A 12390-nucleotide genomic window follows, 5' to 3' on the forward strand; every position below is an offset into this window, starting at 1 on the left:
CATATACACTGAGCAAATACATACACACTACAGATGAGCGAATAACTTCAAGTGGAATAGAATTCTACTCAAATTTTACATTAATCAGCATTTGCCAAAGTACAGATTTTTTTTAAATTCGCTTCCACGTAGATTCCGCAGTACCCATAAATAGATTTAGCAAAAGCCGTAAACTGAACCATAAAAAAAGGCCATCAGAATGTAAAAAAGAAAAACCTGATACGCACTTCACTGCTGACCTTTACGGCCCCTCCGCTCCTCAAGTCACCCATCTGGTTCTCACCACAATTTTAGATCATCGCCGCTAGCGCTGAAATCCCTGGGCCTCTCATACTGGGCCCAGATTCCCGGATATGACTAGACCGGTGAGGGTTCTGTGCATGTTCATGCAAAGTTAACGAGGACTCGTAAAAGGTCATGGCATCATGGCATCACAGTCTGGATATCTGTTCTCAACCCCCACGGCCTAGTAAAACATGGAAATCCGGGCCTAGTGCAAGGGGCAGCCATCTGAAAATGCAATGAGGACTGGATGGGTGATGATGAGAAGCAGAGGGGCCGGAGAGGTGAGCGGTAAGGTGACTATAAGATTTTAGTTTTATTTTTTTACATATAATGTTTATTATGCTTTGAGGTCTGAAGAGAACCCAAACCATAATAAGACATATTCAATTCATGAAGGAAATCTTCTCTGCAAATCAAATTTCCTGGGAAAATCTGTGCGAAGTCAAATTTCCAATTTTGCCTGATCCGCTAATTTCTAATACATACATACGTATATACACAGAGCACATATACACACATACAGAGCACAAACACACATGTACACACAGAACACATACACACAGAGTACATGCATACAGACATACATGTATCCACAGAACACATACATAAAGACATATGTATTGTAGGGTTTGTACTCCCTCAGCTGCGGTTGAGGTAGGCACAGGAAGCATTTTCATTGGAATATCCAGGCTAGTTTATTAAGGCAGCATAAACCGCTCAGGAAGCAAAACACAAAAACAGCCTTTTTCAGCACAAAGTCGAAGCACAAAGAAAAATGTCCATATAATATTACGGGTTCGCCCGCTTGGGTCAGAGTCCAGTTCTCAAGTCCTTAGCACAGACCAACACACTGAAGATCCACACATCTCCAGACACAGACACTGAATGAGACACTTGGTCTCCATTTTATTTACCAAACCACGCCCCGGGGCGGGGATATGTGAGCAGCCATGCCCACACATCTCTTATGACTGCTCATAAAACCGGCCCTGATACGCCCTATTAACCGTCTCAGCACTATACGTGCTGGAGCATGCTTTCCCGGGTTTACATCACCAAAGCTACCAACCTCGATGATACATATCTCCCGTCAAGGACCTGTCCGGCGGCCATCTTACAGTTTACACAGAGCACATGCATATATACAGACATATATGTATACATAGAGCACATACACACATATATGTATACACAGAGCACATACATACAGACATATATGTATGCACAAAGCATATATACACACACATACATTCAAAAATACTATAGAAGACTTACCAGTCTGTCTACTCCTATCCAGTTCTTCTTGATTCCCGCATAGGACAGGAAATTTGGTGACATCACAATTAAATCGCCAACCCTGCTGTCGCTCAATCCAAAAGGTTAAGAAGCCTGAAACTTGAATATTTAAGAAAGTAAAAGTGAGGTTTTGTGTTTCTTATGAGAATATCTATGTGTGTAGAATTATTGAGCAAATATTAGTGTTTAAAACTATTATGCATCTAAATGAAAAATGTAAATTTTCCCATCTCAATTGTTTATTTTCATCTGTTAAAGTCAGGATAATAACCAAACAAGTCAAAATTTACAAAATACATTTCTGACATTTCACTGAAAATATCAGTGACCTATATAGCCACTCTTCTTTAACATACAAGTTATAAGCCTTCCATCCATGGAGTCTGTCTTTTGAAAATCAACTTTTTGGGCAGCACCAACCACAGCTTCCCAGACACTATACAAAGAGGTGTACTGTTTTCCTTCACCACAAATATCCCATTTAAGAAGAGGCCACAAGTTCTCAATGGGGTTTAGGTCAGATGAAGAGTGTGGCCATGTCATTATTTTTTCATCTTTAAGGCCTTTACTGGCTAGCCAAGCAGTGGAGTACTTTGATGCAATGGAGCAGAAAAATCATGGTTTTCTTCAAAGATGCAGACTTTTTCCTGTACCGCTGTTTGAAGAAAATGTCATCTAAAAACTGTCAGTAGGTTTGAGAGTTGATTTTGAGTTCATCATAAACCCGAAAAGGTCCAACTAGCTCATCTTTAACAATAGCAGACCATAGCACCCCACTTCCAACTTGCTGGCGTCTGAGTGGAAGTCTGTGCCCCATTACTGTTCTTGCCATGGGTCCATCCATCTGGTCTGGCAAGAACCCCTCTCATCTCATCAGTCTATAAAACCTTTGAAAAACCTATTTGCAGACATTTCTTGGCCCAGTCTTGACATTTATACTTCTGTGTCTTGTTCAGCAGTGGCCAGGTTTCAGCCTTCCTTACTGAGGTTACAGTTCTGGAATATGACAGCACTGGAGGATAATGGGCTCCTGGTCGCTTCATGTTTAATTCTTCTCAAATCTTTGGCAGTTAATGTGTATTTTTTCTACTCACGTTTAGGCGACCCAGTTGATTATTAGCAACAAAACTTTTGATGGTTCTATGATCGGGTCCCAATATCGTAGCAATTTCAAGAGTGCTACATCCCTCTGTAAGACTTGTAACAATTTTTGACTTTTCAGAGTCAGTTAAATCTCTTTTTTGACCCATTTTGCCTGACAAAAACAAGCTGCCTAATAATTCTGCACAGCTTGATAAAAGGGTGTTGATATCCCTAGGCCATACTCTGCCTCATTACACAAATACACATTACCTCACCTGCTTCATCCAATAACATGCTTATTGGATGAAGCAGATGTGTGACCGTGAGGAAGCATTTAACTATCTACAGCGTATGGGCACCATTACAATAAAAAGTCTAAACATATACAGAACAGGAAGGGTTTCAGAGGGCAGTAACTTTTCCTTTTTTCATTGAGAAACCTAATATAGTACTGACTAGCCCAGGGGATGGGGATGACTCGGTACCCGGGCCTTTACCTGGCCTTGGGGATGTCGCGGTGGTCGGCTTCCGGGCCCGTACCCTGGGGTCAGCTTTAAAAAATGGGATTGTATACTGGGATAATAGGTTTCTTAGTTTTATGAAAGTTTGTGACACCACCTGTGGTTTCTGGTGAGAATCACCAGCGCTGCGCAGAGCACTGAGGCCCGGTGATAAGGCAGCTCGATGGTATAGCTCCCCACAGGTGGAGCTAGGCCTCAGGGCAGCGTACGGAGAGGGGGATGCAGGACAGGCGAGACCCAGCCGGGTCAGAGCAAGAACGGGGACGGACACGGTAGTCACTTCAGTACCTTTTACTGGTGGAAAATCAGGCACATCCCGGAGCACTGTAGGGTGAAGGGTGCATATCAGGATCCTCCCCAATGAGCAGGTGTAGGGCCTTCTGTTTCTTGCCTCTGCGTAGTAAGTTTTTGTCCTGCCTGGAGCTAGGCCTAACTTTGTCTCTGTTCTGCGCTGGCTGACCTTGTGGTAGGGCCTTTTCTTGGAATACATGCTCCTCAGCTTGCGGGGCCTATGTGTCTCCCGGCTCTGTTACGTATCAGCACTTTAGCGTTCCTGGGACCTGTAGTTCTCCAGGGATTCCGGTTATGCCTTACTGGGTCATAGAGATCCCGGTAAGCTCGGACCCGGTGTCCGGTAACTGCTTCGGGGTGAGCTAGTTAAGCTCCTCTGCCCCCTATGTACTAACTCTCCACTTGCCTTCGGCCTACTCGTGCCATCACTAGGCTATACACACTAACGGCAGCTTGCCGCGCTTCACCGATCTTATGGCGCCGGCACACCTAAAGCTCACTATTCTGAGCTACAACTGAACTGAGCTCTACTCTGCATTCAGACCTGCACTTGCTGAACTCTCCAGAGGAACTGAACTGCCTGGCTCCACCTTCCCTAATTATATCCCTTACGGGCTCCCTCTGCTGGTCTGAGGTGGAAGGTGAAGATGTGTGAATGTTTATGGGGGGCCTCTTGTGGAGGAATCCATCAATGCACTCTTCTAGGATCTGTGATACCAAGCGCAGCTGGGCATCACAGTACCATAGTCATTAAAATATTAAAATTAAAGAGGTATTCCCATCTCCCAATATGTAGTAGGTGTAATAATGATAAAAGCAAATACCTTAAATTAGAAATGTAGTATAGTTCTTCTGACTAGCTATGTCGCTTTCCCCATGTAGGGCATTGCAGTAGCTTAGATATCCATGGTTATGGCCCCTGATATAGTGACAGTTAGTTAATTCGTTGCTAGTGGTCGTAACCATGTTTATTATTTCATTTCTTTGGTGACGATGTTTAACAGTTGCTATTTTTTTTCCAGATAATTTTCTCCCAATGAAGTGTTACAAAATTTATATTCATAGGATGAGTAAAAACCAGATTACTGTGGGCACAACACACTACTTCAAGCGTATGTAAAAATTCACTTTCTCTCTAAATTTCTGCTTTTGAATTTTGATCCTTTTTTATTGTAAAATTTTGCTTAGACCTGTGTGTTTTTAATAATAATATTGTCCCTACTGAATACTGAATCTAAATTGTATTTGACAGCTAAGATTATGCATTTAATTCAGAAGGATATGTAGTTTTCAAATCTTATTACTAGCCAGAAAATGTTTGGAGATAGTGTTGTTTAAGAGGTTGTCCACTACTTGGCAACCTTCTGAATCTTAATGTTTCCCCCCAAAGAAAATAATAACACCTATACTCACCTACGTTGCTGGCACAATTCCAATTGTCCAATTGGACAAATCAGACATCTGGAGGTAATGAGAACTGCTGCTGATCTCTCAATTCCTTTGGATGTCAGTTACATCCAAAGGCGGAAAGAGTGAAATCAGTGCTGATTTGCTGCAGGGATCTTGTAGAATGAGCTCTGTTCTTTCACAGAAGAAGGACGGTTATTTTCATCCTTGTGCTTTTTTCTCGTGGAAATTCTCACAAGCAGAGTCCAACTATGATATAGGTGATCGGGAACTTTTGGCGGTGAAGAGAGCTTTCGAGGAATGGAGCCATTGGTTGGAGTGGGCTAGGCATAGAGTAATGGTCTTTACTGATCACAAAAATTTACTGTATGTTGACGCTGCTAAGTGACATATCTTCCTGGTAGTAGGAATGTTAAGGCAGATGCCTTATCACATACTCTCGTTCCAGAGTTGATGGACGAAAATCCAGTCAGAATTCTTAGTAAAGGGGTAATGGTGGGTGCTTTGGACATCGATCTCAAACAGCGCATTATAGAGGCTCAGGAGGGCTTGCCACCCAGCAAGTTTTTTGTGCCTTCCTCGCTTTGCACCGATCTTCTTAACGAAGAATGAGACTCAGTGTTGGCCAGACATCTGGGTTCCTCTGCCACCTGGAGAGCTGTTTCCAGGTCCTTTTGGTGGCAGAGTGCTTGAAAATAAGTGGATAAGTATGTCCATAAGGGCAGGATTTGTGCCAGGTTGAAAGCCTCTCCCAGGTCACGGCAGGGTTTATTTTGCCTAACAAGGTTCCGTCTCAACCTTAGACCCACTTGTCTATGGATTTTGTCATGGATTTGTCTAATTCTGATGGTAATACTGTGGTGTGGATGGTGGCTAACCGTTTTAGCAAGAAGGTTCACTTGGTTCCTTCACCAAAATCGTTTACAGCTAAGGTTTTAGCTGCTTTGTTTATCTCCCAACTACATGATGTTCCGCTGAACAGAGGCCAGACAGAGTCCAAAGTAATTCTGCTGCCTCATTATAGTGAATTAATCCCTCAGAGCTTTGATCTGAATCATACCATTCGGAGATTTAGATGGAAACCCTGATATAAGTGCTCAAAGTAGCGCACCGGATAAATGTAATCCCAAATGTTATGTAAAGTGTTCCCAACAAAAAGATTCAACTCAATACACAAAAAAGAAAGTCCCCACTCAGTTCTGTCATCCATGTTACTGGTAGTACAAAGGCTGTGGAAAAGCACTATGGCTCCTCACCCACCAAAAGAAATCAAGCGAATTCTGAGCTCCCAAATCCAATTATTTTTTCTTTGCTGCCCAATGGTATAAAATTCTGGGACACACCCGTGGTGTCAATATGATCATTACACCCTTAGATGAATTCATTGAGAGGTGTAGTTTGTAAAATCGGGTAACTTATGGGGGTTGTGATATTCTGGCACCTCAGGAGTTCTCCCAGTGGGTTATGGCATCTGCAAACCATAACAGTAAAATCTGCACCAAATTATGGCTCTCCTTCCCTTCTGAGTTTTGCACTGTGCCTCAAAAGTAGTTTTTGGCCACATATGGGGTGTCAGTGTACTCAGAAGAAATTGCACAACAAATTGTTTGGTCCATTTTGCTCCTGTTACCCTTGTGAAAATGAAAAATTTAGGGCTAAACCTACATTTTTCAAAAATGGGGTCACTTGTCGGGGGTTTCCACTGTTTAGGCACATCAGGGGCTCTCCAAATGCGTCATAGCGTCCTCTCTCGATTCCAGCCAATTTTGCGTGCAAACAGTAGTTTTCCCTCACATATGGGGTATTGGCATACTCAGGAGAAATTGCACCACAAATTTTGGGGCCCATTTCTCCTGTTATCCTTGTGAAAATAAAAAAATTGGGGATAAAAAAACATTTTTGTGGAAAAAAATTGATTTTTTATTTTCTCTGCTCTACGTTATAAACTTCCGTGAAGCACTTGGAGGTTCAAGGCGCTACAACACATCTAGATACATTTCTTGAGGGGTCTAGTTTATAAAATGGGGTCACTTGTGGGGGATTTCCACTGTTTAGGCACATCAGGAGCTCTCCAAATGTGACATGGCATCCGCTAATGATTCCAGCCATTTTTGCGTTCAAAAAGTCAAACGGTGCTCCTTCCCTTTTGAGCTCTGCCATGCTTTCAAACAGTAGTTTTCCCTCACATATTGGATATTGGATTACTCAGAAGAAATTGCACAACAAATTTTGGGTCCATTTTCTTCTTTTACCCTTGTGAAAAAAAATCCTTTGAGCTAAAGTAAAATTTTTGTGAAAAAATAAATAAAATGTTAAATTTTTCCTTCCACGTTGCATTAATTTTTGAGGAGCATCTGAAGAGTTAATGAACTTTTTGAATGTGGTTTTGAGGGGTGCAGTTTATAGGCCCCCCAAAGTCACTTCAAATGTAATGTGGTCCCTAAAAAATGGTTTTGTAAATTTTGTTGGAAAAATGAGAAATCGCTGGTCAACTTTTAACCCTTCTAACTTCCTAACAAAAAAAAATTAGGTTTCAAACATTGTGCTGATGTAAAGTAAACATGTGGTAAATGTTATTTATGAACTATTTTGTGTGACATATCTCTCTGGTATAAGGGCATAAAAATAAAAAGTTTGAAAATTGCAAAATGTTTTAAATTTTCTCGAAATGGCCGTTTTTTTTTACACTTAAACGCAAGTCATATCAAACTAATTTTACCACTATCATGAAGTACAATATGTCACGAAAAACTATCTCAGAATCAGTGGGATCCGTTGAAGCGTTCCAGAGTTATTACCACATTAAGTGACACTGGTCAGAATTGTAAAATTTGGCCTGGTTATGAAGGTGAAAACAGGCTTGGGGGTTGAAGGGGTTAAAGGCAGTCTGATTGCCAACATGTGCACTGTCTGTACCTGGCCACCCATGCTCAGAGGCCAGGAGCATTCTCCTTCCTGTCTTCTTTCTGTCACTTACTACATTAATACACCCAAAAGTGTAGCGAGCAGCTTTAGATAACTCCTTTCTGCAAGCACTTGCTATTCTTCTGGGTGTATTAATGTAGAAAGAAGACATGGAGGAGAACACACCCGGCCACTGAGCACGGGCAGCCATGGACATACAATGTCGGTACACATACGCACACACGCCAGCAACATTCAGATAGTGCTTGCTCTGGAAAGCAAGCTATGTCAATCTGAAGCGGGGCCCCCTCCCTTTAAAATTTAGTAACTCTGGCAGAGGGCTAACCACTGTCAGACCCCAAAATTCTAAATCTTCCTTGTCTTTGACATTGACTGTAGGAGGACATTCAAGGAGTTCACATACACATCACTCACGTTTCCATCAAAATCAGTGGGTATTGCTAACTTTTATCTTATGTGTATTGCCAGCTTTATACTTTTATTTATGTGTTAATACGTTATATTTCTCTAATATCATTACAAGAGTTTTCCTACTAAATACATGTATCACCTACCTATACAACATTACAGAGACCTCCATCAGCCTGTGTGAATGGAGTGGTATTGTACATGTATCACCACCGATCATGATGCATGATCCATCCACTTCTATGGGAGTAGTAGAATGGTTATGTATACTACCATTCTATCCTCACAGGACTTTGGTACCCCATTCCAGGTGATTGTTGGGGTTCCAATCTTGTGAGCTCCAGTGATTATAATTTATCAGCCATCCTCTGTATAGATGAAAAAAAAATAAAAAAATAATATATATATATATATATATATATATATATATACAGCAGGAGACTCCCTTTAAGCATAATGATAATTGTAGGAATTGTACATGACATCTGTGTAATTCTATTTCAGCTTCATTTAGCATAGGACCAAGAAATCTCACAGTCATCAATATTACTTTCAACTCAATTCACCTGAAATGGGATACATTTGATCTTCACGAATGTCAAAACATTTTACAAAACTGGATTATTATCATAAAAGATCTTGAAACCAATGTCTCAAAGGGTAATATAAATTTCTGTGTGAAGTGTACGTCCAACTTTGAACACCATTTAGATTATATACAAATATATCAACTTATCATTGTTAGTTTGTTTACTGTAAGTGATATCTGTATTTGGTATGTAACCCCTTCTTATGTACAACGCCATGGAATCAATGACGATATGTAAATTAATAATAATAATAAAAATAATAATAATAATGATGCCCCAGACAATAATGCGGAGGCCTATTAATATAAAGAAAACCTACAGAGAAAAAAGGTCCTCCAACCACTTTTGAAAATTAAATGAATAAAATTTATTGACAAAAAACACACCCCTTCTGAGGAAGATCCGCCGAAACGCGCATCAAGGGGTGACACTGTTGCGCTCTGTGGTCCGGGTAACTATACTTTTTTCTGCATATTGACCATTTGATTGTGTACTTAGCTTCTGATGATTATGAATATTAATTGACCTTTGAATTAACCACCATGCTTCCGTGAACAGCATTAGTTGTGAATTTTCTATTTAGCTTTATATTAAGATATCTTTGGTCTGTCTGCAAGGAGGAGCGTTGATTATACTAATAATATACACTGAATTATTTAACACACCATTTACTCTCCCTGCAGTACACACCTAAAGGAAGTCTAAGACCTTCCAGCAGGGCCGGCTCCAGGTTTTTCTGGGCCCCGGGCGAAAGAGTCTCAGTGGGCCCCTTTAACACATACCACGATTCATGATGCAGAGATACGGAGGAGAAATATATATATAGTACAATGCCGAAGATTTCACTTCTTACATTACATGAGTGATATCTATTGTAAATTCCACAATAGCTCAGAAACCGGTGAATCGCTCCACACAGAATACTGGCCCCCATATAAGGCTCCATACGGAATACTGGCCCCCATATAAGGCTCCATACGGAGTACTGGCCCCCATATAAGGCCCCATACGGAATACTGGCCCCCATATAAGGCTCCATACGGAATACTGGCCCCCATATAAGGCTCCATACAGAATACTGGCCCCCATATAAGGCCCCATACGGAATACTGGCCCCCATATAAGGCCCCATACGGAATACTGGCCCCCATATAAGGCTCCATACGGAATACTGGCCCCCATATAAGGCTCCATACGGAATACTGGCCCCCATATAAGGCTCCATACGGAATACTGGCCCCCATATAAGGCTCCATACGGAATACTGGCCCCCATATAAGGCTCCATACGGAATACTGGCCCCCATATAAGGCCCCATACGGAATACTGGCCCCCATATAAGGCTCCATACGGAATACTGGCCTCCATATAAGGCTCCATACGGAATACTGGCCCCCATATAAGGCCTCATACGGAATACTGGCCCCCATATAAGGCTTCATACGGAATACTGGCCTCCATATAAGGCTCCATACGGAATACTGGCACCCATATAAGGCTCCATACGGAATACTGGCCCCCATATAAGGCCCCATACGGAATACTGGCCCCCATATAAGGCTCCATACGGAATACTGGCCCCCATATAACGCTCCATACAGAATACTGGCCCCCATATAACGCTCCATACAGGATACTGGCCCCCATATAACGCTCCATACAGGATACTGGTTCCCTTATAAAACTCCATACAGGATACTGGCCCCCATATAACGCTCCATACAGGATACCGGTCCCCTTATAACGCTCCATACAGGATACTGGCCCCCATATAATGCTGCATGCAGGCTGTTACCCCCCACATAATGCCCCATACAGGCTGTCCCCCCCTTATAATGCTCCATGCAGGCTGTTACCCCCCACATAATGCCCCATACAGGCCCCCCCCCTTTTAATGCTCCATGCAGGCTGTTACCCCCCACATAATGCCCCATACAGGCTGCCGCCCCCCCCTTATAATGCTCCATGCAGGCTGTTCCCCCCCCCACATAATGCACTATGCAGGCTGCCCCCCCTTTATAATGCCCCACGCAGGCTGTTCCCCACCTTATAATGCCCCATGCAGGATGTCACCCCCCCTCTTTATAATGCCCCATGCAGGATGTCACCCCCCCTCTTTATAATGCCCCATGCAGGATGTCCCCCCCTCTCTTTATAATGCCCCATGCAGGATGCCCCCCCCCTCTCTTTATAATGCTCCATGGAGGATGCCCCCCCCCTTCTCTTTATACTGCCCCATGCCTCCATACATTAAAAAAAAAAAAATCAAATACTCACCTCCCTTCTCCTCACCTGCTACCTGCTGCCCGCTGCTCCGGTCCGAACTCCAGCGTTGTCGGCGTCTTCCCGCTCAGCGCTCCCTGTGACGGCTCAGGGGAGGGCGCGTTGTAAAGACATCACCGCGCCCTCTAACCTGAGACGTCACAGGGAGCGCAGAGCAGAAAGACAGCTGATCTGCGGAGGCACGGGGAGAGGTAAGTATCCAGCTGCCGGGGCCCTGAGCAAGCGGCGGAGAAGGGCGGGCGCTGACACCGCTCTCCTCCGCCCATAGCCCAGCAGGGTGCGCCACCGCCAGTGGGCCCCTCTGCCTGCTCAGGGCCCCGGCATTTGCCCGGGTGGGCCAGGTGCTGACGCCGGCCCTGCCTTCCAGCATCTATTCTCTGGTTCTGCTTAAGAAAAATTTTTTTGCACATTGCCCTTTGTCATTTAACACTTTTTAGATCTACCTCATGATTGTGACTTATGCACCTTATATGTATTTTCCACTTCATCACAAATGATTATAAAGGCTGTTTATCTATGTAGACATCCACTGTAATAAGTACTTTACATATATTTTTTACCTCATTGTTATTTCAATAATTTATTTATTGTGATGGATAGTTTACATTTTGTCCTATGTTTATGAAATGCACATACATTAATTATAGCTAAAGGTGCATATAAAAGGGTATGTGCCCACGATGCGGAAATGAAGCAGAAAATTTCTGCTTCATTTCTGCATGTCCTTTCCCGGAAAAACGAGTGTGGAATTTGACACGCGTTTTTCGCACATTTTTTAAGCGTTTTGCACATGCGGAATTGCCTTGCGTTTTTTAATGCATAGAGAAGGCAATTCCGCAAGCGTAAACGCACAAATTATGAACATGCTGCGGATTTTTCAGCGCATCAAAAACGCTACGGAAAAATCCGCAGCATGGGCATTGAAATTGCGGATAGTCCTTGGGGACCATGGGGGACGGATTACTAAGCGTTTTACAAGCGTTTACGCTGAGCAAATTATGCAGCATAAACGCTTGAAAAACACATTGTGGGCACGCAGCCAAACTGTACATTTCCACTGAGTGTTTGTGGTTATCATCAGGGGTGGATTAAGAGTAGCAAGGGCCCCGGGCAGTTTAGAAGGTGGCCCCCCACCCTACACACACACACACACACACACACATCTGATGTATCATGTGACATGTCACATGATCCCCCTTTGATCATGTGATAGTTCATGTGAAATTAATTCTGCACAATATTAATATATTAATTATAATTTTTTTTTACATTAATTGTATGACTTAATATTGAGCACAATT

General features: G+C 42.8%; 1 protein-coding gene across 1 annotated transcript in view; it reads left to right on the top strand.

The window, feature by feature from the left end:
- The window catches only part of IL12RB1 (interleukin 12 receptor subunit beta 1), a 247624-nt gene that overhangs the window by 198223 nt on the left and 37011 nt on the right, over window positions 1-12390 (top strand). The window contains exons 10-11 of the mRNA XM_073636892.1: window positions 4499-4588; window positions 8721-8876. Coding sequence (XP_073492993.1) covers window positions 4499-4588; window positions 8721-8876 — 246 coding nt within the window. The remainder of the gene's footprint in view (window positions 1-4498; window positions 4589-8720; window positions 8877-12390) is intronic.

Source organism: Phyllobates terribilis, unplaced genomic scaffold (assembly GCF_046119375.1).
Source record: "Phyllobates terribilis strain yellow unplaced genomic scaffold, ASM4611937v1 Scaffold_1__5_contigs__length_1240528914, whole genome shotgun sequence".
Lineage (NCBI taxonomy): Eukaryota > Metazoa > Chordata > Amphibia > Anura > Dendrobatidae > Phyllobates > Phyllobates terribilis.